Source organism: Syngnathus floridae, chromosome 17 (assembly GCF_059516105.1).
Source record: "Syngnathus floridae isolate MCC-2025c chromosome 17, RoL_Sflo_1.0, whole genome shotgun sequence".
Taxonomy (NCBI): Eukaryota; Metazoa; Chordata; class Actinopteri; order Syngnathiformes; family Syngnathidae; genus Syngnathus; species Syngnathus floridae.
In genome coordinates this window covers 3420034-3446032 of record NC_142429.1, presented here as the reverse complement: position 1 = coordinate 3446032, position 25999 = coordinate 3420034, and the positions used below count along the sequence as shown (strand labels likewise).

General features: G+C 48.7%; 2 protein-coding genes and 1 long non-coding RNA gene across 14 annotated transcripts; 2 read left to right on the top strand and 1 right to left on the bottom strand.

Moving 5' to 3' along the window:
* Positions 1-1127: 1127 nt before the first annotated feature.
* LOC148383233 (uncharacterized) lies at positions 1128-5611 on the top strand. The gene is made up of 4 exons (XR_015853409.1): positions 1128-1585; positions 2343-2400; positions 5318-5386; positions 5490-5611. It is a non-coding gene; the product is annotated as an uncharacterized LOC148383233 (long non-coding RNA).
* A 3820-nt stretch (positions 5612-9431) lies between these two features.
* Positions 9432-24572, top strand: arhgap44a (Rho GTPase activating protein 44a). Of its 11 annotated transcripts, none has more exons than XM_088356856.1 (22): positions 9432-9789; positions 11641-11680; positions 11750-12001; positions 12340-12416; positions 12486-12597; positions 12666-12742; positions 13102-13216; positions 13295-13363; positions 13468-13549; positions 13671-13798; positions 14147-14258; positions 14385-14466; positions 14599-14679; positions 14761-14874; positions 14946-15037; positions 17161-17350; positions 17860-17877; positions 18052-18254; positions 19228-19677; positions 20211-20356; positions 20454-20849; positions 21056-24572. In XM_088356856.1, the coding sequence occupies exons 1-22, from the start codon at positions 9737-9739 to the stop codon at positions 21581-21583; spliced, it is 3417 nt and encodes a 1138-aa protein (XP_088212982.1). In that variant the 5' UTR covers positions 9432-9736; the 3' UTR covers positions 21584-24572. The 11 variants fall into 11 exon arrangements, with proteins under 11 accessions (XP_088212982.1, XP_088212984.1, XP_088212986.1 ...); XM_088356858.1 differs by having other exon boundaries at positions 18057-18254; positions 21056-21327; XM_088356857.1 differs by having other exon boundaries at positions 9433-9789; positions 11750-11869.
* rnf222 (ring finger protein 222) lies at positions 22877-25132 on the bottom strand. 2 transcript variants are annotated; one of them, XM_088356867.1, is made up of 2 exons: positions 24630-24652; positions 22877-24553 (listed from the first exon to the last, which is right to left on the bottom strand). In XM_088356867.1, exons 1-2 carry the CDS (start codon positions 24635-24637, stop codon positions 23917-23919), a joined length of 645 nt encoding a protein of 214 aa, XP_088212993.1. In that variant the 5' UTR covers positions 24638-24652; the 3' UTR covers positions 22877-23916. The 2 variants fall into 2 exon arrangements, 1 of the variants encoding a protein (XP_088212993.1); XR_015853244.1 differs by lacking the exon at positions 24630-24652 and adding an exon at positions 24740-25132 and having other exon boundaries at positions 24407-24553.
* Between the last annotated feature and the right edge of the window lie 867 nt (positions 25133-25999).

The window sequence follows — 25999 nt, the reverse complement described above, 5'->3', positions numbered from 1 at the left end:
TCTGACCCCCACTCTCAACCCCCACTCTGTTTCTCTTAATAAATATCCCCTCGCAGGAACAAGGGTTCAGACTTCATTCTGGAGTGAGTGAACTCTCCACCTGCAGGTGTCAAAAAGGACTTACTTGTCTCCCGTGTGGTTCTTGCAAAATATTGTTTGAGTGAGCAAATCTCTAACAGGGAGGGGGGGGACGTAAGTCATGAACCTCACCACACGTCACTTTAAATAATATACAGAAGTTGTATTGCTTTGTTTTAAACAACTATTGATCCGTGTGACGTGTGGTTGTTTCTGTAACCTGAGGCCAAAATTAGATCCATCCATCCATCCATCCATCCATCCATCCATCCATCCATCCATCCATCCATCCATCCATCCATCCATCCATCCATCCATCCATCCATCCATCCATCCATCCATCCATCCATCCATCCATCCATCCATCCATCCATCCATCCATTTTCTACACCGCTTGCCCCCACCATCAAATATGAAATATTAAACCCTAAACCAGCTATAAATTATATAAATAATGTACATAAGTTGTATTGCTTTGTTTTAAACAACCAATGATCCCTGTTAAGTGTGGTTATTTCTGTAACCTGATATAGAAGTCTTTATTAGGTTATTCTGAAGATGCCAAAATTAAATCCATCAAATATGAAATATTGAACCCGAAACCATGCAGCTGTAATTGGATGGGATTGCAATGTTGTATTACTTCGTTCAAAACGCTAGGGGCAGACACGTGCATAAATTGTGCGCCACCGTAAAAAAAACAAGACGAAGAAGTCGAAGTACAGTCAAACCTCGGTTTTCGACCACAATCCGTTCCAGAAGGCGGTTCGAGAAGTGAATCGTTCGAATTCTGAATCTATTTTTCCCATTACAAATAATGGGAAAAAACATTATCCGTTCCCCAAAAAAACCCAAAACGCCTTTTTTAAGCATTGTTTCATTTGCACATTTTTGCCCGATCGCGCAACTGCAGCGCACCGCCGAACGCGCAACTGTAGCGCGCCACCGACCGCGCAACTGCACCACGCTGGTCGCATTATTGTGACAGAGCCGTCACTGAAATTTAGAAAATATTTTTAAAGTCCTGATGTTCTTTCCAAAATGTAAGTGGACCTCAGTGCGCAGGGAGCTTAATTTGGTCCGATAGCGCAACCGCAGCGCACCGAGCGCTCACTGTCGCATTGTTTTAAGAGCGTCTTTGTGTTTTAGGATGACTTTACTGCTCCCACTTGCTTTCTTTGGAGGCATGATTCGGGGTTAATACAATCCTCAAAGTAACGAAAATACAATAACAACGAACGGAGTCAGTCGGCATCCGGGCCGCGCGGTCGGGTTTTCTCGTGTCCTTTCGGCTCATCTCGCAAGGTTCGACCTCGGAAATTTTGTTCGACAACCGAAGCAAAAAAATCTCGTATTTTTCGTTCGAATTCCAATTTGTTCGAGAACCGGGACGTTCGAAAACCGAGGTTTGACTGTAAAAGTGCCGCAGCAAGTACACTGCTCAGTCGACGCACGTTGCTTTAAAAGGCAAACCAAAAAAAAAGACACTAAGGACAGCTACTATAAGGTGAGTCTTTCAGTAAGAGCTGTTTTGTCCTGCAAAGTTTGTCCGTTTAATTATCAATCGATTTCAAGCTTGGACTTAAGTTGTAGCTTGCCTGCTAGTGCTTTGTTTTTGCTACGTGACGAGTTGCTTTGTGAAGAGAAGAGCTGACAAACATTAATGGTCGCTAAACGTTGATGGTAGCTTAAGTGAATTTGCTTTAAATTCCATTTAGTTTGTTTCATGTCGATGCATAGTGTATGTAATCTCAAGTGAATAAAATCTTTTTGAAAGTTTATAACTGTACATATAAGGCATATAACTGCCTACATTTAAAAAGGAAATTTTATTTTTGACATGAGGTTATGCCTTATGCATTTACAATTCATATGTGAATTCAAAACGTATGTAAATAATGGCATTGCTTTTGCAGATGTCAACAGCTTGCTTTCAAAAAGCGCCATGCGATTATAAAACAAACAAGTATAGATCACAAATTTGAGATTTTCTGATGGTATGGCAAAGATGTAATTTCCCTTTTTACCATGTTGTGATTTGTGACTCCAGATTTAGCTCAAGGAGTGGTACGTTAAAAAGTAGGTGTTTATCTTCTGATGCCATTAAAATGTGCACCTAACTTTGTTTTGCGCTCAACGGGCCTTGGAACTCTAACGCAAATCACTTCAAAAGTTAAAATTGTGTTGTGTCATGTTATTAACAGCGGTTAATGGGTGAATTGTCAAATCAGACATCTTCTTTCTTCCCTTACCCTCTTTTTCAGACTCCAAACCTGGAGATAAGAGGAGCATCTGTATTAAAAACTGACCGGACTCCACAAGGTACAGATTGATTTTTGATTTATTCTTGATTGTAGAAGTAATCACAACTGCCTTGCATTATCTTTGGAAATGGATCTGTTATTAGTGGTTTGAATATACTTATGTATGCTTAGCTACTGTCGAGCATATGCAAAAAGTGTATGTTGTAATTGCAATCTTCAATATGGAAGTTGCATTTATGACATGTCATTGCCTTGACTTTCACACTCTGGAAACCATGGCGGATGTCAAAGTGCAAAATAAAACCCAGTTTTACCCTGTACATTTTTATCATTTGGATAACAACTTGTAGAACAAGAAATTTTATCAGTACTATTTTAAAATAACGTGATTGGATATGTACAACAGCCAAATTAATTTGCACCACATTCAAAGGCACAGACAGAATGCCACCATTTTTTTTCAAACACTCCCCTCACTCTTGATAGCTTACGAATGGAACCTGTAGGGTTCTGTTTGATTAAATGTCAGGTCTAAATGTGATCAGACATTAAATCATTCGCTGGAATGAAGAGGAGAAGACAACCAGAACAGGTTTACTCGCGAGGAGAACGATAGAGAAAGCAATCTCAGTTACAACTTCCATCAGTTCTGAGTCCTTACTCCACGTGCCCCTCTTTTTAATGTTATGGTTGCCCTGGTTACAGAGGCATTGCTACACTAAGGGAGGGGAGATTGTGTCTGTAGCAACGCTGATTAGCTAAAGAATGTAGTGTGGTGTGAATTAGCACTTCATTGTTGGCTCGTGACCCCCCCCCTCAGAGTCTGTCCTCTTTCCTCAACCAGCCGTCTTACCTCACAGTTGGCTGACTCGTCCTCGACTGTGATCAGAGACCTTGAAGCACGTTGATTGTTGCTCTGCTGTGGAACAACTGCAACTAAACCTTTGCTAACTTTATCTACTTGGTAAATTAACACACAATAATAATAAGTAACTTGTCCTAAACACTTCAAAGCACATTAAGCAAACGTGAGGTAACTGGTATGCAGTTCCTTAAACAAACATTGAGTACCGTATTTGCCGGTGTATTGGTCGACCTTTTTCGATCCAAAATCGACCTCGACTTCTACACCGAGTCATAAAATTTAACTTCGTATTCATCGCTTCAAATGTGATGGTAACCAAGGCCGTTTCTCATGCATCTCATTGTGCGTGGGTGTGCGTCCGTCAGGCTCATCAAACAGCGAGAAACTGAATCATTATAAAGCGTTCGTCGCATTAACACGCATCCTCAGCAACAATTTCAAATATTCTCACCTCAATAACGGACATCGAAAGCCAGACAGCGACGATGACTGCTAGGGGGAAGTACTGGGTATTGAGCGAATGTGCGAGTCATCGCGCGTCAAGCAACGACAATAACTACCGGTACGTAAACATTCAATCGCCATGTCTAAATGAATGTCGTTGGCACTTAGAATATATTCGCCAAACTTGGCCAGACTTCCAGGGGAAGAGGCCGAATTTTCACTTGTTCTGGCCGACCGGAGGAACCAGCCGAGGCGGACACTTTACGGCGGTTGAGCCGTTGGCACTTAGAAAATTTGAACCGGGCGGCGTGCGCGAGTGCGCGGCCCGCTGGAAGTCGAATGAGGCTCTGCGATTTCATCCGCGGTGCTTATAAAGTGCCGATCCGCTCGGCGGGAGCTATTTTCGGCCACTTGGCGCGTGCACACGGCCTCCCGGATGTGCCGGGCGGCGTGCGCGAGCTCGCCGGCCGCTGGAAGTCGAATGAGGCTCCGCGATCTCCTCCGCGGTGCTTATAAACAGCCGATCCGCTCGGCGGGAGCTATTTTCGGCCACTTGGCGCGTGCGCGCGGCCTCCCGGATGTGCCGGGCGGCGTGCGCGAGCTCGCCGGCCGCTGGAAGTCGAATGAGGCTCCGCGATTTCATCCGCGGTGCTTATAAAGAGCCGATCCGCTCGGCGGGAGCTATTTCCGGCCACTTGGCGCGTGCGCACGGCCTCCCGGTGGTGCCAGGCGGCGTGCGCGAGTGCGCTGGCCGCTGGAAGTCGAATGAAGCTCTGCGATCTCCTCCGCGGTGCTTATAAAGTGCCGATCCGCTCGGCTTGGAGCTATTTCCGGCCTCCCGGTGTTGCCGGGCGGCGTGCGCGAGCTCGCCGGCCGCTGGAAGTCGAATGAGGCTCCGCGATCTCCTCCGCGGTGCTTATAAACAGCCGATCCGCTCGGCTGGAGCTATTTCCGGCCACTGCGCATGCGCACGGCCTCCCGGAATTTGAACACATTTCGTCAATAAATTTCACATATTTCTGATTGAATTTTGAAGTTTAATATAATGCAACAATTGAGCTCGACTTATACAAAGGATATATCATAAAATCGTAAATTTCCGTCGAATTTTAGGCGGTCGACTTATACACCGAGTCGACTTATACACCGGCAAATACGGTAAATATGGGATAACTTTTATGCAACTACTTCTAGCTGTATATAACCCTTAACAAAGAAAAACTGTTCTGATCAACTACAATCTATGAACCAAACCTACAGCTAACTAAAAGGAATGAAGTTCCTGTGAATCAAACAAAGAACATTTCACCTATGCAAATAAGCCCTGTTCATTGTTAGTGAAGGCCTCTTACGGGAACAAAAACACACAGACAACATAAGGACAGGAAGGATACAAATGGCTGACAGGGATCAAAAGACATCCCTATCACTAAAAAGGAAGAACCTAGATCAAAGGAAAGATAAACTCGTAAAGGCGAGGCCTCCAGGTCTGGCAGGCCAAGGCTTCACTTAAAATTATTCCAACAGTTTAATTGCTGTACTGTCAAAGTTCCTGACTTTTCAGTTATTTTTTTGCTTGATTTACACTAAAAAAAGTCCGCAATTCCATTTTGTCTACTCTTAATTCCACTCTTCTGAGACACTATTCATAATTCCTTGTATACAGATTGCAAAGCAGTCTTGTGTTAGGAGGCCGCTGATTTGAAGACCTGCATGTTTCCAAGACCATGGACAGGTATGATTAGTTTGACATCTGTACTGTAGATTAAAAAAGGACAACAGTGAAGGCTTACGATGTGGTGGCTGCGCTCAATGTTGACATTTTTTTTCTGTTGTAGACTCTACACAAATGACAATGACAACGTTCAATATGCGTGCTCGTGTGACTCATGCAGAGGGGCCTCAGGAAGACTGCTCTGATAACGCTCGAAAATAAAATAAAAAAACCTGTCTGCTTGTACCTGTGCGATTGCGTCATGTTTGAAATGTGCGACTGACATGAGATGCGTTAAGGAAAAACTATATTACTGTCACGGAACAGAGACAGGACGACCAAGTGCGCACGATCCTTTATTGAAAAGGGGGAAAGTGGAAGTGGAACACTGGACTTGCGGTCTGGCGTGGCTGAGCAGCAGAGCACAGCGCGTAGTCGGAGTCAGGCAGGTTGTTGAGACAGGCGGCGATCAGGAGCGTGGTCAAAGGACGAGCAAGTAGTCGGGGCAGGCGGCGATCAGGCGTGGTCGATCTGTTTACTGAAGCAATTGGCAACAGAGATTGTTCAGGGGACAAAAAAGGCAGTGGTGTCACGGGTAGGGTAAGGATACGAACTGACAACCACTGGCAGAAATCAGAGGTTAAGTAGTGGACCTAATGAGCTGTAGCAGGTGCTGGCAATTCCTTGATTGGGGCGTGGCTGGGAGTCAGGTGACGCAGGAACGTGACATTTACAGGTAGTCGTGTTTTTTTTCCCATAATCATATTTCTTTTACAGAGTAATCCCAAGGTCTACAATGGGTGGTGCCTGATGTACATCGAGTTCATCTTTGTAGAAGCTGTTTGCGACACGCACAGAGGCCATGGATAGTGAAACAAGGACCGCAATGGCTTTAAAATTAAAAAGGGCTCCAGCGCTGAGTAGCTAAGGGTGCTATCAAAAGCCCACAAGAGAGTGATGTTTATATTGTTTCCCCCTTGTGTTTCGCCGAGCTGGTTGTGTTGTTTGATATGTCCTACATAAAATATGTATATACAGTGGAGCCTCGGTTTTCGAACACAATCCGTACCAGAAGGCTGTTCGAGAAGTGAATCGTTCGAATTCCGAATTATATTTTCCCATTACAAATAATGGAAAAAAGATGTATCCGTTCCAAGCCCCAAAAAAACCAACGCCTTTTTAAAGCATTTTTTCATTTGCGCATTTTTGTCCAATCGCGCAACTGCAGCGCACTGCCGAACGAGCAACCGTAGCGCGTCGCCGACCGCACAAATGCACCGCGCTGGTCGCATTTTTGTGACAGAGCCGTCGCTGAAATTTAGAAAATTTTTTTCAAGTCCTGGTGTACTTTCCAAAATTTAAGTGGACATCAGTGCGCAGGGAGCTTAATTTTGTCCGATCGCGCAACTGCAGCGCACCGCCAAACACGCAACCGTTGCGCTGGTCGCATTATTGTGACAGAGCAGTCGCTAAAATTTAGAAAATATTTTTAAAGTCCTAATGTACTTTCCAAAATTTAAGTGGACCTCAGTGCGCACGGAGCTTAATTTTGTCCAATCGCGCAACCGCAGCGCGCCCGGTCCTCAGTGTAGCATTGCTTTAGGAGCGTCTTTGTGTTTTAGGATGGCTTTTCTGCTCCCACTTGCTTCCTTTGGAGATATGATTAGAGTTGATGCAATGCTTAGAGTAACGAGAACGTAATAATGAACGGAGTCAGTTGGCATGCGGGTTCCTCTCGGCTCATCTCGCGAGGTTCGACAACCAATTTCTGTCCGACATCCGAAGCAATAAAATCTCGAATTTTTTGTTCGAATACCGATTTGTTCGAGAACCGGGACGTTTGAAAACTGAGGCTCCACTGTATTTATATTTTAACTTAGTAGTTTTGTTCTATTAAATAGCCCCCATTTTTTAATACTCTAAGTATATTTTTACATTTTTAAATATATGATTTAAATATATGATTTAAAAACGGCGGCTCGGTGGCGCACTGGGTAGCATGTCCGCCTCACAGTTAGGAGGGTGCGGGTTCGATTCCACCTCCGGCCCTCCCTGTGTGGAGTTTGCATGTTCTCCCCGGGCCCGTGTGGGTTTTCTCCGGGCACTCCGGTTTCCTCCCACATTCCAAAAACATGCTTGGTAGGCCAATTGAAGACTCCAAATTGTCCCTAGGTGTGAGTGCGACTGGTTGTCTGTCTCTGTGTGCCCTGCGATTGGCTGGCATAGTGTAGACGTCTGAGAGATGTCTATTAGACGTCTATGCTATAGACGTCTATATTTATTACACTTTTAGACGATTTTTAGACGTGTTGTAGAAGAGACGTCTGGTTAGCATATAGACGCTCGGACTGCTTCGTCATGGAGCGATGCCGGACTGGCCTGGTCTTCCTCCCCCGGTTGGACTGCGTCGTGAGCTCGGACTGCTCCGTCCTGGAGCATTGTTGGGATGCGTCGGCAGCGGGTCTGCGAGGCAGCGGAAGAGGGGCCAGCGCGAAGACGTCGGGCCAGGCTTGCGGCCAACCCAGCTCGCCCAGCCGTGCCTTCCATTCTCCTGGCGTACGTTCGTTCGCGGGACGACAAGATGGGTTGCGTTCGCCTGATAGGATCCACGAACCGGACAGTGCGTGCCTGCTGTGTGCTCGTGTTCGCAGTGGCCTGGTTGACTGTCATCTTTCCGGACTCTGCTGTGCATCGGGAGCGGCTAGCGTGCTATCACTCTTATATGTTCATCTTCTTGTTTTATTTTTCCTGTGTTGTTTACTTGTATGTGCGTTGTGAACTCTGTCTTGTCACCCTGGGATAGTGAGAAACGTAATTTCGATCTCTTTGTGTGTCTTGACATGCGGAGGAATTGACAATAAAGGAGACTTTGTCTTTGACGTCTAATAGACGTCTATTAGACGTCAAAATGTTTGCAGGGAATACTCACCCTGGATATTTTTAGTCCTGGACATTTCCAAGACTCAGCTGTGGAGGGGTTCACCCACCAAATATTTGGAAGCAAAATATGAAAAACACTGTCATTAGCATGTAAAGAAAAGGTATATTAACAATATGGCAACTACAAGTCAATATTTCAACACATAGGCGGCTCGGTGGCGCACTGGGTAGCACGTCCGCCTCACAGTTACGAGGGTGCGGGTTCGATTCCACCTCCGGCCCTCCCTGTGTGGAGTTTGCATGTTCTCCCTGGGCCCGCGTGGGTTTTCTCCGGACACTCCGGTTTCCTCCCACATTCCAAAAACATGCTTGGTAGGCCGATTGAAGACTCCAAATTGTCCCTAGGTGTGAGTGGGTGCGAACGGTTGTCTGTCTCTGTGTGCCCTGCGATTGGCTGGCAACCGGTTCAGGGTGTCCCCAGTCTACTGCCCGATACCGGCTGGGATGGGCTCCAGCACGCCCGCGACCCCCGTGGGGACTAAGCGGTTCAGAAAATGGATGGATGGATATTTCAACACAATCACCTCTATATGGATACGCAAATCTTACCAATTGTAAGGTCTTTGCGAACTCATTTTTTGAACGTTGCTAATACTTTTTTTCTTCTACACAAACAGACAAATTGTTAACAAACTGTCAACCCAAACAATTACGGGGTTACAGATTTAAAGCGGTTATTTTAATTTGGTTGCAGGAACAGACTATATTCACTAGATGGCAATATTAGCTTTCTAGGTGATGTGCCCCCGTTCCTGAAAGGCAAAAATGTTTCCGGTATCATCCAATCATAAATACATAAAACTACATTTGTGTCATACACACAGACTTGCTTTCTTTATCCTCTTGGGGGGGTCAAATATGTCATCATTACAACTTGCTGAGCTGAGTCTTCTATTAGCTAGCATTCCCTCCCTGGTGATTGTTGGTCTATCCATTTTATTTGTATTATTCTTGTCAGTACAACGAACTATCTGACATAACATGCCAGCCGTATATTTTTTTCCACAAGTGATGTGCAGGTATGGTGACCAAGTTGCTCCCGGCTCTCGTTTTCATCCAGACTTCATCTCCCACAATGCATTGCTGCCCAGCCGCTCCTGCCTGCTTTTTGTGTGCGTGTGTATGTGCGCGTGTGTGTGGGCGTGCGTTCATGCGTGTGTGTGCGCGCGTGCTTGTGTTAGCAGCCCCGGCATCCTTTTGCGGGCGTTCAGAGCGCGAGAGTTCGATGCAGCCCCACAGTCCTTTTGGGAACATGTAAGCGCGGACCGAGCGTTTGGGTGCCTGTGGGCGCTTGAGGCGATATGGACTGCAAATGATGAACTTGGCTTAGCCTCATTCGAACGTCATCTTTTAGAACGTCATTATTTGTAAAATGAATCATTCGATTACAATAATGCGGACAAGTCGGCGTTGATTGTGGCTCAGTTCAAGATGAAGAAGCAGTTCAATCGGATGAGGCAGCTCGCCAACCAAACGGTGGGAAGGTAAGACACGCGCGCAGGGGTGTGCGCAACTCATTTGCGCCATTCTGCTGCCCTTTCTCCTCCCTGACGCGCGAACCCCAAACCCACCGCATTTACCTCAAATGTCCCGTTTAATCTACTATTTCAGATCAATGCGTTATTTAGTCCAATACGGTCGTCCGTCAGCGTGCGTGCTGCGCGTGCGTGAGGTCCACCGACACGTGTTACCGCATAGGCAGCGTGTGGGAGGCGCATTGCCCCCCACGCATTCAGCCTGCCCGCGGAAATGCTTCCGATCTGCAAATCGCGTCGCATCTAATGAACGCATGACTGGAAGCGCGGCTGCGTGCTTGATGGATGATGGATGCATTGAGGATGGCGCAATATTTTCATTACGCAGTCAGCTCTTTGGAGGGGAGCCACCCACCAACATATCCCTCACCCCACCCCCACCTTGGCTCACGCCCCGACTATCAGGGTGCATGGTGGGATGTCTGAAGGTCGTGTTTTCCTGTTCACTTAAGTGCAGTCAGATGCAGATGAAGATACGTATATAGAGGTCCAAGCAGAATGGCTAATGTCGCTCTCGTGTTAGCTTAATTGGAAGAGGCTGCCAGTGTCGCGCTTGACTTAAGGGACTTGCGCTTGCCTTGCGATTTGCGGCGCACCGCCGTTGAGTCCATTGACGGTGTCTTTCGGCTGCGCTGAGGAGTATTTTTGTTTATTGTTTTGCCGTTGTACGAAGCCAGCCTGAAAGATAACACCGTGACCGGAAGCCATTTGTCTCTACTGCCAACTTGCTGTCCCACTTACAGTCGGTCTCATGTGATGCTGTGCAATTGGATCCGCTTCCTCCCACAAGTGCAGCTTGACGCTAAAGCTCAATATTTTTCCTCTTGTCCTCAGAAAGGCTCACAGCTCTAACGTCGATTTCAACAACACGCACATACGCGCACACACCGCTTTCTTTCTCCTCGTCTCATGCAGGTCCACAATGCAGTTCTCAGAAAACGGCAGCCTTTTGCTCGAGTAGAGCTCGATGCAGCGTTCAAATAGCCGGCGGAAAGGTCTTATAAAAAGAACTACTGAGAAGATCGGAGCTGAACTAAACAGCCGAAAACCACAATGTTGGGTTTATGTATTTGTTTTAATGAATAATTGGGCAATTCACTTACAGTATGTTGTGTGGAAATGTATATTTGGCTGAAGAGCACATTAGCATGAACTGTGAAATGGCTAATGAAGAGAGAGCAACAGCAATGTGTACATATTCTGTTAGGTTAGACAATCTCATGTACGTTTTAATGTTCATATGTGTGCAATTCTTTTCATTAGTTCATATAAACATAACTGCTCAAGCAGAACATGAATACAACACAGAACTGTATAAACACACACACATAGGCACACACACACACAGGGGGGTGATGCCCCCCACACTCACAGATACCAAATTGTCATGTGACAAGTTCCCGTCTTTCCGGGCAGTATAAAACAAGCTGACCTGGATAAGGAAGCTGTTGTTTATGTGCCGCCTTGCCATGTGTACTGACTGACATTAAGCAATCCAAGATCTTGGCAATAAATGACCAACTCTATACTCCACATCTTTGTTTTTCCTGCCTCAACTTTGGACGGCCCGCACAACACGCTTCACTAACTTGAATGCACGTAGCACCCCTGCCAACAAGAAGCTCTGAAGTACGTTTGGATTCAGATTGTTTTCTAGCGTTCTGAAGAAGAATGAAAATTGAGGTGCTGCGTGTTAGAGAATTCAAAAGCCTCATACTCAGTTGTCGAGGGACTGCTGTTATGTTTCATTTTGCATTTCTTGCATTTATCCACCCAAGTTTGACCTGTTTTTCTCTTTAGGGCTGAAAAAACTGAGGTGCTGAGCGAAGACCTTCTGCAGGTGAGAAGTGTGGCGAGTGTGCATGCGAGCGTGCACCGGCAGCTTTTCAAACGTGGGGCCGTGTGGCAGGTGGAGAAGCGTTTGGACCTGGTTAAGCAAGTCACGCACAGTGCTCACAAGAAGCTGACAGCCTGCCTGCAGGGCCACCAAGGGGCCGACGTGGAGAGGAAATCACTCAAGTCGCCTTCCGTGAGGACCGCTCATCCTTGCTGTCCATCTGCGACTTCATACGCTATCGGACATTGGTGCCCAAACATGCGTGTCGCTCTCTCGTGCGAGACCCTTTCAGTTTCTGGATGCGACGGCATATCTCTCGAGTGTGTGAGTGAGTGAGTGAGTGAGTGAGTGAGTGAGTGAGTGAGTGAGTGAGTGAGTGAGTGAGTGAGTGAGTGAGTGAGTGAGAGAGAGAGTGAGAGAGTGTGACGAAACCATGTGAAAATGTGTGAGAGCGTTCCGCTTGCGTGTGAAAGTGTCTCTGGGGTGTTTGTAAGTTCATATGCACGCGTTTCGGTTGTGGGTTACCGTAGCGCGAGAGTGTGGACAATGCCATTTCAGTGTGTTTGTGTGTGTGTGTGTGTGGGGGGGGTAATCCCGAATGGCGGTCCCTTCATCGCTCAATGCAAAGCGTCTCACGTGTTTGCCTCTCATCTCCGGTGCAGAAAAAGCTCCCGCTCAGCATCCTGGCCCAATGCCTGGCAGAGGGAGCGGCAGTATTGGGCGACGACGCCCTCTTGGGGTAGGCAGCTGTGGCCAATGCCTTTCCTCCGATTTGTTGAGCTGCACTCAACCGCATTGGTCCCCGCAGGAAGATGCTGAAGATGTGTGGAGAGGCGGAGGAGAAGTTGGCCCAGGAGCTGATGGACTTTGAGCTGCAGGTGGAGCAAGACGTGGTGGAGCCGCTCTCCATGCTGGCCGAGGTGTGTGAGACTGCTCGGCGGGGTGCGCCCTGCGACGCTGCCCTCATGACCTCCCGCCTCCTCCTTAGGTGGACATTCCCAACATACAGAAACAAAGGAAGCACTTAGCTAAACTGGTCTTGGACATGGACTCGTCGCGGACAAGGTGAAGCCCGTTCATATCTTCTCGTGGGAATTGGGTAGGATATTGCACTTGAATTGAAATGCTACCACACAACGAGAAGGCCCGCTGAGGTAGAGTCCAAATATCCCGCAGCAGGGAATCAAATTCAACCCTCGCGGCCACTTTAACGCCCATTCGATAGATCCATCCAAAAGTCGTCCTTGGAAAGAATCGGGAAGTCTGCCATTTTGGCTTTGAGGTTCATTTTGCCCGCCACCGCAGCAGGAGACACATGAAGCCGGATTGGCCAAATGCAGACGACGAAGGCGTCGGTTGAGATTACTAAGTGGAGCCTTTGCTTCCATACGTCTCCCCCATGAAATGCTGGCCCACGGCCGCAGATACCAGCAGTCGTCCAAGTCGTCAAGCCACCCCGGCACCCTCCAGCCCGGCGCCAAGTCCGACTCGCTCCGAGAGGAGATGGAGGATGCGGCCACTCGAATGGAGATCTGCAAGGTAAGAGCGGCTCGCCATCCCTCCCGCTGGGCGTTTCGATACTCTCAAGATTCTATTTCTGCCATTTCCTTCTTTCAGGATCAGCTCTCTGCCGACATGTACGCTTTTGCGGCTAAAGAGGTGGACTATGCCAATTACTTCCAGACGGTGAGTAGGCCACAGCGGCCATCTGTGCTGCCTGCTGCGTTTTTTGGATGCGTGAACCAAAAGTGGCGCCGTGGCACTGTGTTCTCGTCTCCACGTGTCCGCAGCTCATGGAGACGCAAGCGGAGTACCACAGCAAGTCACTGGAGATTCTGACCGCCATCCTGCCCCAAATTAGGGCGCACCAAGGTCAGCTTGTGTGCGTCTGCCTGTTACAACGTGGCCTCCTTCTGCACCAAGGCGGGAGAAGGACTTTAGACCGGTGTGAATTAGTCCCTGACATGAGTGTGGGCGGGGCTGTGCCTTGCAGAGGCGTGGCTCGAGAAGCCGTCCTTCGGCAAGCCTCTGGAGGAGCACCTGAACATCAGTGGCCGAGAAATCGCCTTCCCGATCGAAGCCTGCGTTACTGCACTGCTGGAGTGCGGCCTACGAGAGGAGGTAGAGCAAAGCGCGCCCGCCCGCTCGCAATAGGGTAACTTGGGCCCCTTGGCTGCAATGCTTGAAAAATGCAAGAAATCCGCCCTTCGTCACATGCAAAGTTCAGACTCTGGATTGGGATTTTATTTTTGAAGGAAGCCCGAACATAGCCCTAAAAGGGCAGCTTTAAACCAAAATGGCCGAATCGTTGTGCAAGCCTAGCGAATTTGGTCCAGCTCTGTGCTACCCGGCGCCACGACCACTAGCCGCGGCGGCGGCTGCTATACCTTGACTGAGTTTGCCTGTGACAAAGGGAGTTCTGTTTGCTCCACGAGGAGGCGCTTACTTGTGCCATATTTGCGCTTCCAGGGCCTTTTCCGGGTGGCTCCATCGGCCTCCAAACTGAAGAAGCTGAAAGCCTCCCTGGACTGCGGCGTTCTGGATGCACAGGAGTACTCCTCGGACCCACACGCCATCGCAGGTTAGCCGCACCCGCCACCAAGCCTGCAACGGCTGCACTTTCATATTGTCTGTGTCAGTGACAGCTTTATCTGGATTTTGCCGAGCATGCATATCCACAGTGAAGACGTGTTTCTGTGCCCCACAGGTGCTCTCAAATCGTACCTGCGCGAACTCCCCGAGCCGCTGATGACCATGGAGCTTTACGACGAGTGGATCCAGGCCTCGAAGTGAGTGGCGCGCTCTCCGTTCCTACACTTTTTCGGTAGAGCAAGATATATTACCTTGGCAGAAAATATACACCTTCTTTTGGGACGTACGGTTAACTTGCTAGATTCACCGCTATTCTCGTGTTTGCGCAGCATTCAAGATATGGACAAGAGACTGCAAGCATTAATGGGAACATGTGCAAAGCTGCCCACGGACAACTTAAACAACTTCAGGTCACGCCCGTCCTTGTTTCCATCCCTGTTTATTTATTTGTTTGTCTGGTTATTTTGACCTTGTGTGCGTGAACGCCACAGATACCTGGTCAAATTCTTAGCCAAACTGAGCGAGTACCAAGACTACAACAAGATGACGCCAGGCAATATGGCCATCATCCTGGGCCCCAACTTACTGTGGACGCACAGCGAGCCGTATGTATCCGAAGCAATGGGGCGCTTCTCATCTTGGGCGGGTATTCCCAGCATGTGGCTGCTCTCCGCAGGGACATGACGGAAGTGATGACCACACTGTCGCTGCAGATGGTCGGAATCATTGAGCCCATCATCCAGCACGCCGACTGGTTCTTCCCCGGCAGTGAGCTTCACAATCTACTTTGAATTCTGCGTCGCTCGGTTTCAGTTATTCAAGACACGAGCCGTCACTGCCGTCACTCCGGTTCGGTTGTGATTTGCAAGCAAAAATTGGAGCTGCGAATGCTCGATGGTGGTTGGGCAGGTCCTAAAGTGTGCTTGCTTCAAGCTGGTCCTCGCCATTGCCAGTTGAAATTTACTGTGAAACTAAGCCGAGAACACGTTGTTGCTTTAAGTCAGTGCTTCTCAAATAGTGAGGCGTGCCCCCCTGGGGGGGCGCGGTGCGATACCAAGGGGGGCGTGTGTGACACCAGTTTTTACAACACATTGTAAAAACTTTTGACTTTGACTTCCCTCTAGTTCAAGTTAAGGGGTCATCTAAACATGTGCATTCATGCACAACACTCTTTTCTTTTGGCTGTACTAGATTAAAGGGTAATTAGACATCCACTGCAGTAGGTGGGAGTGGCGGTATCACTGAAAGAGTGCGGAGGAAGTATTCGCTCCATAGTGTTGAGCGCACGGAACATACGCACACACAGTACAGAGCAGGCAATAAAAAGTGCAGTGGGACACCATGGAAAAATATTTAACAGGGTTGAAAAGAACGGCGGAGAGAGACGAAGATGAGAGAAATGAGAGTCACCCGAAAGCTAAGACAAGGAAATATGACGAAGCGTATGTAGTGTACTTCAGTGTGGCTACGGTGGGAGACGAGGAACGACTGGTGTGCTTACTCTGTCTTAAAATGTTGGCAGCGGATAGTATGAAGCCAAAAATATTAAGGCGGCACTTAAAGACATTGCACCCCAATCACGCTGATAAGATGCTTGAGGTTTTTAAGCGAAAACGGGCTGAATATTGCCAACAAGGATCCCACTTTGTGAATGCTACTTCAGTCAATCAGCAAGCACTGCAAGTATCATGTAAAGCAGCGTACCAAATTGCTCAGTGCGAGAAAAAAACACCATTGCAGAAGAGCTGATACTACCTGCAGCCGTGGATATGGTCTCCGTAATGCTGCCTCATTTTCAGGACAAATTGTTTTATTCATTTTTGTTATGTAGGTTAAAATGTTTTATATATTGTGCTCCCGGGTTAATGTTGCTGATTATTTTGAATTGAATATTATTTATTGCTGTTATTTAATTTAATATTATATATGTTTATTATTATTTTATTGTATTTTTTCCAGCATAAAATGGCAATTGGTCAAAAATGTTTATAGATTAAATAATTATAATTTATTTTTAATTTCAGGCAAAGTGATGCACATTGAATCTGTTCTGTTACAGACTAAAAAACAATGTTATTAATAGTTATTTTTTATGTAAGTTGATCTTTCTTTTTTATTTATATTTTGTTTTCTTTAATGTTAAGAACATGGGGGGGCATGAAATGTTTTCTTCTCCCTCAGGGGGGCATCACAGAAAATTATTGAGAAGCACTCTTTTAAGTGAACCTCCTCACTTACAAGTTCAATAGCTTTATGCTAATACATGATGCAACACATCAACAGCAGATCAACAAACTTTGCATCCACGCTGCGGTTGATACAAGTTTTTGCGCGGCAAATGGTAGCGACATGTGAAGACTAACAATATGCTCTCAGGCATATATTCTTTAACCTCTCCAATTATTGCATCTTACTGATCTTAGGAGAGACAGTCTTTTTCATTTCATTTTTTAGCAAAAGATTTTCTTGTCGACCGGTGGCCATCGCACACGCGCACGCACCCACTCACCAGTAGTCATTTGACCTTGTCAATGGGTACTTGAGCATGACATCATGAAACACAGACTATTTAATTATTTCTTTCTTTTCAGTTCTTTTTTTAATTCTCATTAATTACAATCCCGTCCAGTAGTATTTGTCAGGAGCTGCAATGGATGAATGGCATTTCTGTTTGTATCAATGTATTTTTGACTGTTTGCGAGTTTGACGCCCTCACATACATGTGTGTGCCCGCCCCCTCTTTTATTAATTGTCATGAATTACAATCCCATCTAGTAGTATTTGTCAGGAGCTGCAATGGATGAATGGCGTTTCTGTATGTATTGATATATTTTTGACTGTTTGACCCCCTCACGTACACCCCCCCCCCCCTTTTTTTTTCATCAATTCAGAGATGGACTTCAACCTGACGGGCAGTTACGGCAGCCCCGTCCACGTCACCTACAACTGCAACTACAGCTCTCTGCCGTCCCCCGACACGGAGCAGTCGGAACGCATGCGGCCGCACCACGACCAGTGCCGGCGCCCCCTTAGCGTTGCCACGGACAACATGATGCTGGAATTCTACAAGGAGAAGGATGGGTAACGAGGATGATGCATCCCACACCACGCCCACGAACGCTTGTGCATTTCTTTCAGCATGGCAAGAGGTGTCTTATTTTCACCATCTTGCTTAGCCATCTACTGTAGCGCCCCCCCCTCCTTCAACGGCACCCATCTGGCTGGAATACATGCATGAATCACACCGTCTCCACGGCGACGCAGCCCAATTGAAGTCGTTGCCTCGTTTGCTCATGAAATATTTCTCCCATCCTCCTCCTACACGGTCCGGCGACACACCATAGAGCTGGTGGAAAATAACCAGCCAAAATGTCCTCCCATCAGAAGCTGAGGTGTCAAACTCTTTTTCATTGCGGGCCTCGCTGGGGCCGTTGCGACCAGCAAAATCAAAAAAATGGCTTCGTCGTATATTCCCCCTACATTTCATTGACACTTTTGGTTTGTGTGTCCTCAGCACGTTGCTGTGCAGTCTGTACATGAAGCAAGTGTCTTAACCCCTTCTTTCCCTCTCTTGCCCCTTACTAACGCAGCATTAGGAAAATCCAAAGGTACGCTATTATGACCTCTCCCGCACCGCCTACATCTTTCCCACACGCCCATTTTGCGTTGCGCCGCTTTTCATTTCAGCTAATCCTTGTCCGTGGGTTTTAAGTGTGTGTGTGTGTGTGTGTGTGTGTCTGTGTGTGTGTGTGTGTGCGTGTATGTGTGCGCGCGTGTGTGAGTCCAGCATGGGCGTGCGGGTCATGGATACTTCCTGGATGTCGCGCAAGGGCTCGTCTACGCTGGCCCGCAAGAGCTGCTGCACCCCGCCGGGGGTCTGCTCCACGCCCGCCGACCCGCTCGCCGCCACCGAGCAGGCCGCCTCGCCAGCTGCCTCGCCGGCTGTCTCGCCGCCCGCCACTCCGCCCTCCGTGGAAAGGGTCAGGTAAGACGCCGCTGCTTGGACTTCCGCCACGGCTGCTGCTTTAGTCATTTCTTCCCCACACGTCATCTTCATCACCGTTTTCACCGCCACAATCAGATGCTCCAAGTTACAGTGGTACTTTGACGTACGAGTGACCTGACTTTTTAAGTATGCTAGCTTAATGCTAGCAGCCAATGCAAAATGCCATCAACAGGCGAATGAAACTAGCCTTGTACTTGTGTTTACAGAGAGCAGGTTTTTGTCTGGACTCCTCAGAGCAGATGCTCATGATCACAAATGTACTATCGGAACAGTGTGGGATCTTAGCAACATTGGCAAGTTACCCTTAAATTTAGTTTTATCCAGGCTAAAGGATAGAGTGGTTGTCTCCAACCCAGAGGTTGGAAGTCGGCTGCCCGGCCATTGTGACCACACGGGACTGTCCTTGAGTGAGACAGCCGATCCCTGGTTGCTCCTGATGCTACGGCGTCAGGAGGGGAACAAGGAAATGCTCTGCGTACCAAAGGTAGAGAAACGCTTCACAAGTACAGCCCATGTAGCATTTGTGAGTCAAGGCACCACTGTATTTATGTCTCCTCCTTTTTTTTTTGCCTCTCGACTGCAATACGGTGTCACCCTCAAGATGGCTCCCGCGAAAGGGTGTTTGCGTCTGTGAGGCGAGTGCGGGATCTGAGCCGGTTGCGTGCATGGGTTCAGGCCCACGGGACAAGGCGGTAGGTTTTGCAATCGTACAAAAAGTAGAAATTCGATTCTTTTGCCCTAATTTGCATAAAGAGGACTGTGTCGCCCGGCGAGGTGCACCGCCTACCTCAAAGGCTTCTCTTCTCTTTTCTCTTCTTGATTTGGAGCGACTATCCCCCCACCTCCACCCGCTTTCCCCGATCATCCGCACAGCTTCGCCTCCTCTCGCTATAGCGTTCTCCCTGTTCAGTCACCAGTCTTTTGTGCTGTCTTATTCTCTTAATGTCTACAGCTCAGACGTGTGGGCCAATCGGCCGGACACCTCTCAGGCCCGGCCGCCCCCAGGGGAGGACCGGCCGCCCCCTCCCTATCATGCCGCCTCCCACCACCACTTCTACCCCAAGCCCCCTCCCTGCGCCCGTCCCACGGCGCCGGGCCCTGAGTCGCAGCCACCGGCCTCGCCCACGCACCACCGGTTGGGCTTCGCACCCCCGGCCCCACTCCCGTCCTCTTCCTCTTCCTCCTCGTCCTCCTCGCTCGACATCAATTCCAACCCCAAGCCCAGCTGCCTGCACTTCCCCAAGCCCAGCCCCCCCGGCGACGGTAACGCATCGTCGCTTTTCCTCAAACCCGCCCTGGTGCTCGCCCGCCACGAGCAGTGCCTCGGCTATCCCCCCTCTGCGCCCCCGCCCTGGGCCGTCTCTCCCGGCGCCAGAGAGAGAGGAGTCCCAAGGCCGACTAGGTAAATGGACAGCTCCGTGAGTGGGTACCGCCCTTTGTCTGTCCTCTCGCCTCGCCTCGCCTCGCCTCGCCTCGCCTCGCCTCACCTCGCCTCGCCTCGCCTCGCCTCGCTCGCCTGCTGGATTTGCGTTTTCCTCACCCCCTCCAGTGACACGCCTTGCGCACTGTAACCTCTTACTTGGCTTGCCTGGCAGACCAAAGATGTTATACGCAGCCAGACAGACGCTAAATACATTCGGCTGCTCTCAAATACCATCAGAATGTATGTATTGCACAAGTTTGCTGCTGCATTTGCCCATCCAGCAATAAAAAAGAGAGCACATTTTAACAGTGGCGATGATCGTACAGGTACCATCATATGTCCCAAGGACACTTCCACAGTAGAAAAGTTACTTTCGGTGCAAAAGCTACAATTTTCTCCACTAGATCTTTTGAACAGAAATGTCTGTGCTATAGCGTGCGGAAAAACTCCAACAGATATTTTTGTGTGTCTAGCTGCTCGGACTGATGTTGATGCGTTTCTGCTTTTGCCAGTTTGTCCAGGAGTAAAGAGCTCTCCCCTGTCATTGGCCACAAAGGCATCCAAGCGGCAAGTTCAACAGTGCCCCCTAGCGGCAGTCCGCAGAATTGCAGTCCGTGCCCCCGCCTTGGAGAGCGCAGCCCGCGCAGCCTGGGCAAAGGTCAGCTCAGCGTCAGCTCGGCGTTAGTTCGGCGTCAAGCTCAGCGTCTCATCTTCTTGTCGTACATCGAGTGACAACATGCCGTTTGTGCTCCCAGGTTCCAAAAAGTTGGCGCCCGTGCCTCCAAAGGTCCCGTACTGTCAGCCAGTGGCACTGTCCGACCAGTCCGCCGGGCAGCCGTCACCAGTCAGCCTATCGCCCACCCCGCCCGGCACGCCCTCCGTTTACGGACTGTTCTGCGCTCCGGGTCAAGCGTTGCCACCGTGCTCCCCGGGGCAGCCCCTCTCGGGGGCGCCCCACTCACTTTCGTCGCTGCCCTTGCTGGCCGGGACGCTTGCCAAGTCACGGCCCAGGCAGAGGCCCGGCCTGCCCCCGCCGCAGCCGCCTGTTGGCTTGGGTGGTCGGGACCCGGGCCCAGTCCGAGCCCCGGCGCTCCAGCCACCGGAGCCGGCCCTCACTGACGGACTGTCTCCGGGGGAGAGCATGTCGACAGGTAAACACCAGATGCAGCTGCGGCGGCCTTGCCTTACTCTGGCCGTGACTGTGTCCAACACCAGACGAGTGTAGTAGGGCAGCCTCCTCGGATTTGCCGTCACATTTCTGCTCTCGTTCATGATTTCCCTTTTTGTTTTCTCCACTTCATTGCCATCCACATTGTCCCATTTGTCCTCGTCCTCTGGTTCACCCACCTCGCTTTAGACATCTTCAACTACGAAATCCCCTCCATCAATATCAACCTGGACAGCCTCATCGACGAGTTTAGCGGCGCCCCCCGCAGAAGGTCACCGCCCGCCAATGAGGAGGAGCGGCTGGCCACCGCTCTATGACGTGGCTCGGTGCCGAAAGCCAAAAGCCAGAGGGAAGAATGCATCGCTTGGCTTCATTGGCGGAAAAAAGAAAGGAAGGAAAAGGAAGAATGTGCATCCCGAACAGAAGGAAAAAGCAAAACTCGAGGACAAAGCAGTGCCTTTCGGAGGAAAGACCCGATTCGAGCTTATCCCCAAGCTTATTCCCCCCCCACCCCTGGTTTTGTTTGCTTGTGCCGGAGTGCTGCGTTCATGGTTCTTTTGGGTTTGCCTTCGATGCCCCTGCGTCCGCGTAATGCTCTCGCTGTTGTCGGGGCTGCGGTGCGTTTTGCTTCACTGGCCGACCGTCTTCATTGGCGACTGGGCTCAAATAGTGGCCTCGGGCGTTTCTCTCTTTTTGCCTCTTGAAGCATCTATATGAGGAGGGCCTTTATGAGGTGGCGGAAACGCCCACATACAACTCTCTGTTTCCTGTTGAAATGTCTGACAGCCCTCCTTTGCGTAAATGGGCGCTTTGCAGATGCCAAGCCTCATTTGCTTTGCTTGCGACAAGTGACAAAAGGATGCATCGATTTGAGCAGGGTGTTTAGTTTTTATGTAGCCGATGACCGATGCCAGCTTCCAAAACAGCCATAAATCGGACATTGTTGGTCTGCATCCTTGTGTGGAGAATTACCTGCTTCTTCTTTTGGACTTGAGCGAGTCCCCTCATTTGGAATAATGGCACAGACTCGATAGGTTGTCAAGAACATTACAGCTAAATGTGACTCCCCTCTCTGCAAAGGTTGCCATTGATTTGGGCAAAATAGCAACCAAGGCCCTCTGTTCACGTGCTTCAGACTTAGTCAGACCCTTTTTTCTCTGCAGTGGTTCTGCTAGACCGACAGTAAATGAGACGAAAGGGTCGTCTGTCTGTCTCTCTGTCTCTGTCTGTCGTCTGTCTGTCTTTGGAGTAAAAAGTGCAATTACAGTTCTTACACATCCAACTATGTCCAAAAGTAAAGTGGAAGCCATTTATTGTGTTTTGTTGTATTTGCTTCCAAACAAATGGCCCTTTGGGAGGGCCTCAGCATGCCTGTTTTTGCATGTGTATTTTTTAGGTCCTCAACAAAAACCTTTCCAACCCCACTGAAACGTCAGCACCCCGTGCCAGTTTCATCTATGAATGCAAACTTGAGTGCAAATCCCGAGGGCCTAAAACGAGCAGGACCTCAGCCGTGTTGCAGACCTCAAGAGCAAATCGGAAGCTTTTATCCTCAATAGACAGACGACGCAAAATTACCCGATAGCTGCCCCAAAACGTCTCAAGAATGCATGTGCGAAAACAAATGTGCAGCCAGCTGTTATGGGCCAAAATTCCATACAAACAAGCAGTGAGCAAATGAGCCCCAATTGAAAGCGGCTCCCCTCGACGGATGCGGGGGCTACAAGTGGTTACTGCAACTGAATGATCAAGCTTCTTTTTTTATACAAGTAAAACCTTTCAGTTAAGCTGTTTTGTTTTGGGATGAAACTTTATCAAAGCGATGTACGGTATGCGTCAGTGTGTGTGTGTTTATGGAGAATTTCTTAATTGTGATATTTATTCTCTAGGTAGTTGTGGTGACCACATGACAACATTGCAAGTACCCTCACTGCTTGCTTGCTTGTTTTTTGGGGAGGGACAACTAGGGACAGACTATATCTGACATGCTTGGTTCTACCAGGAGGCTGATTGAATGTGGCACATTTGATTTATTCTTGTTCCGATTCTATGGAGTTTCTTTTGACGAACCATGCAGCCTGCCAGGCCGGCGTGCACGAACATCATGCGAACGGTGTCACTGTCAAGCTTTGGCGTGTCACCTGCCCTTTTCACGTAAGCGGCTGACAAGTCTTACACAGCAAGGTGCAGCCCGTCCGTGTGTACTATGAAGCCGAGCCACAACCCTGCTTCAGAATGTCAGAACTAAATAGATCTCTCTCTCTCTCTCTCTCTCTCTCTCTCTCTCTCTCTCTCTCTGCTACATTTCTACAAACGTCACACTTCTCCTTTTTTTTTTTTTTTTTAAACCTTGGGCTTGTCTCGTGGCATTTTGATGATGATATCTTCCCGGTCGCTTTACTTTCTGGTTCGTGGAGGAAGACAAGCAATGGCGTGTTGATTTCAGTGCGATCCCCCCCCCCCCATGCATGGAACCTGTAAGACTGGCCAAGCGGGATGACCCAGAAGGAAAAGGTACTCGATGCATCTCGGCCTTGTGCAATCATGCAAGTCAGGCTTCAAGTCAAGGGTGGGGACATAGAACAGTTTCAAACTGTTTAAGCCGGTTAACAGTTCCTCTGGGTTTTGGAATTGCAGCTAAGACTGATGATCGCTGTTGTTGTGATTGCTGCTGTTGTGTTTATGTATAACGTGCGGCTGGTCTTCATGAGATACCGCCCGCATGCCCGCGATCCATAGCTTAAGCAATACAATGTTGAATATAACATGGTGAATCTCATTTTATAACACTTGTGCAAGATTATTGAAAGTGACTGGGAAAATGCCTCTTTTCTTTTGTACTCAAGTCTCTTTCTGTGCCCAATCACGTGCATTGACTTACCCATGTCTTGTATTACTTACATTTTCATAGTTATACTTTTACCGGAGGTTTTTTTTTTTTTTTTTTTTTGTCCCACGCAAGTTTCTATACAGAATTTAGTGAATAATCACATGTGCTACCTTTGTCGATGCTCGTATTTAGCATATCGTGGTTCATGTTTGTATCCTCATTAAGCCAATAGGATCCACGGCAGCACGGCAGCCACCAGTGCCATCACGGTGAAGGTGGAAAGGAGCACCACGAGGCACCGAGCCGTGCTGCACACCCGGCGCCGGCGAATCCTCGGCGGCCGAACCACCGTCAACACTACGCGGAACGAGTCGTCCTCTGTCATGGGTCTCCCCCGGGCGCTGATGACGAAGATCTCCGAGTTGCTGCACGGACTCGTGCGGAGGAGTGTCGGCCGCCAGAGACGCTCGGAGTCCGCGCAGAAGAAGCGCCAAAGTCGCCCGCGGAGAGAAGCGGCCGAGGTGGTGTCGAGCTCCAGCCAGGCGAGCGGCCTCCCGACGGGCACCTCCAATGTCTGCCCCCCCCCTCCTCCTCTTTCTGCATCCTCCTCGGGCTGCCCCTTGCTCTGCGCCAAAGCCAGCTGCTCGTCCTGCCGCTTCCTGATAAAGGTGAGGTGTCTGCACACCGGACAGGCAAGGGTGTCTCGAATTTGTCCTTCGGCGTAGAAGCTGACCAGCAGCTTGACCAGGCAGTCGTGACAGAACACATGTCCGCAGCTCAGGGTTCTCTCCGTCCCGCGCAGGATCTCGTAGCACACCGGGCACTCGCTGGCGTCCTCCTGCGGTGCGTCGTCATGCCTGTAGAATGCCATGGAAATCATGATAACAAGAACGAGCGATGCAGGTGCAGAACTGGCCTCGGGCGTGCCTCAACCTCCGCATTCCTCGCTCCTGACTGCATGGGCGGGGAACGGCGCAGATGGTTGCAGAACAGGGCCTGCCACCTGGACAGGTGCATTGGGAAAAGCTACCCATGATACCTACCTCCCCACCAACACACCAAATTTCGGTCGTTCTGTCGGTCTGTCTGTTGTCTGTGTCTGTCTATCCACCCTTATAATTGGCCTACGTGCTGCAAAAATGGCTAGATTTCTACTTTATATTAGGTTTGTCAAACTATTGTCCACTTAACCAGAACACACCACTTTGTCCTCGGGATGTCCATTTAGCTAAGGCCAACAATGCAAAATGTCACGTAGACAGATATTGCACCAATATTTGCAGCTGATGAGCGTAGAGGAGGGCTGAAGCAAGAGGACTGTATACCTATCGAGTTGACTGTCACTGTCCCTAAGTGGTCAGAAGAAGCAGTGCAATGGTCCAGTGGTGATTTGTTACAGCTGTGGGCATGTCTTATATTCTATGATTGTATTTTATTGTATGAATTTTGATTTGCAATTATGTTCTGATTAGTTCTATTCTAATAAGTGAAGTTTTGCCGTGGTCAAACAGAAGCCACAACATTAGGTACACCGATGCTATTTGTAACAGCAGAGGAAAGGATAGTCTGTTTGTATTGTCAGACATGAACCCTATTTAACAGGACGTTTCATTGAGGTTAAATTCGTGTTCCAGAAGTATATTCCGGACACGGGGACATTTTGCTGGAGTCAAGCGCCATTTCACGGTGTTATGTGGTAGTGTCGAGTCAGCAGGGCGCGGCTTCGTATTTACATTGTGACGCCAACGTATTTGGTGACGTATTTTGAAACGTCGTCGCGCACGCGTCGTCGGAACTGACGTCGCTTCCGGGAAACGCGTTGGCAAGTTCCAAAACAACAAGCAGGAGTGATGTGCATTCCAGTTCTTTTAGGTGAATTGAATCTTTAGAATCAGTTCACTTAAAAGATTCGTTCAAACTAATCGTTCAATGAATCAATCACACTGATCCGGCTTTTTTTTTTTTGCAACATCCAGTGGAAACAACCCATACACATCAAACAATACAACGACCCCATCCCTCCCCCAAATTATTATATATAATAATAATTGGCTCGGGTAATTAACACATTTCTTTCTATAATACAACACCTACACACTGATCCGTTGGCAACAGTCTCTCACCCGTTCGTGAACGGGAAGTTGAAAAAAAAACGTTATGCCGACATTTGTTAATTTTGGGGACACCAACTCATATAACAACGCAAAACACATATACATATTGTCATATAAAGCAGTTAACCAAATGTCTGATTTTTATGTTTTGATTGGCGAACATAAAAACAAGGAATAAAACACCAGACA

Excerpts from the sequence above, each read along its gene's own strand:
- arhgap44a (XM_088356856.1), top strand. The coding sequence starts at position 9,737 with ATGAAGAAGCAGTTCAATCGGATGAGGCAGCTCGCCAACCAAACGGTG. Across the intron at positions 11,681-11,749 it reads TGAGCGAAGACCTTCTGCAG|GTGGAGAAGCGTTTGGACCT; the intron begins GTGAGAAGTGTG and ends GCCGTGTGGCAG. Across the intron at positions 12,417-12,485 it reads GGCGACGACGCCCTCTTGGG|GAAGATGCTGAAGATGTGTG; the intron begins GTAGGCAGCTGT and ends TGGTCCCCGCAG.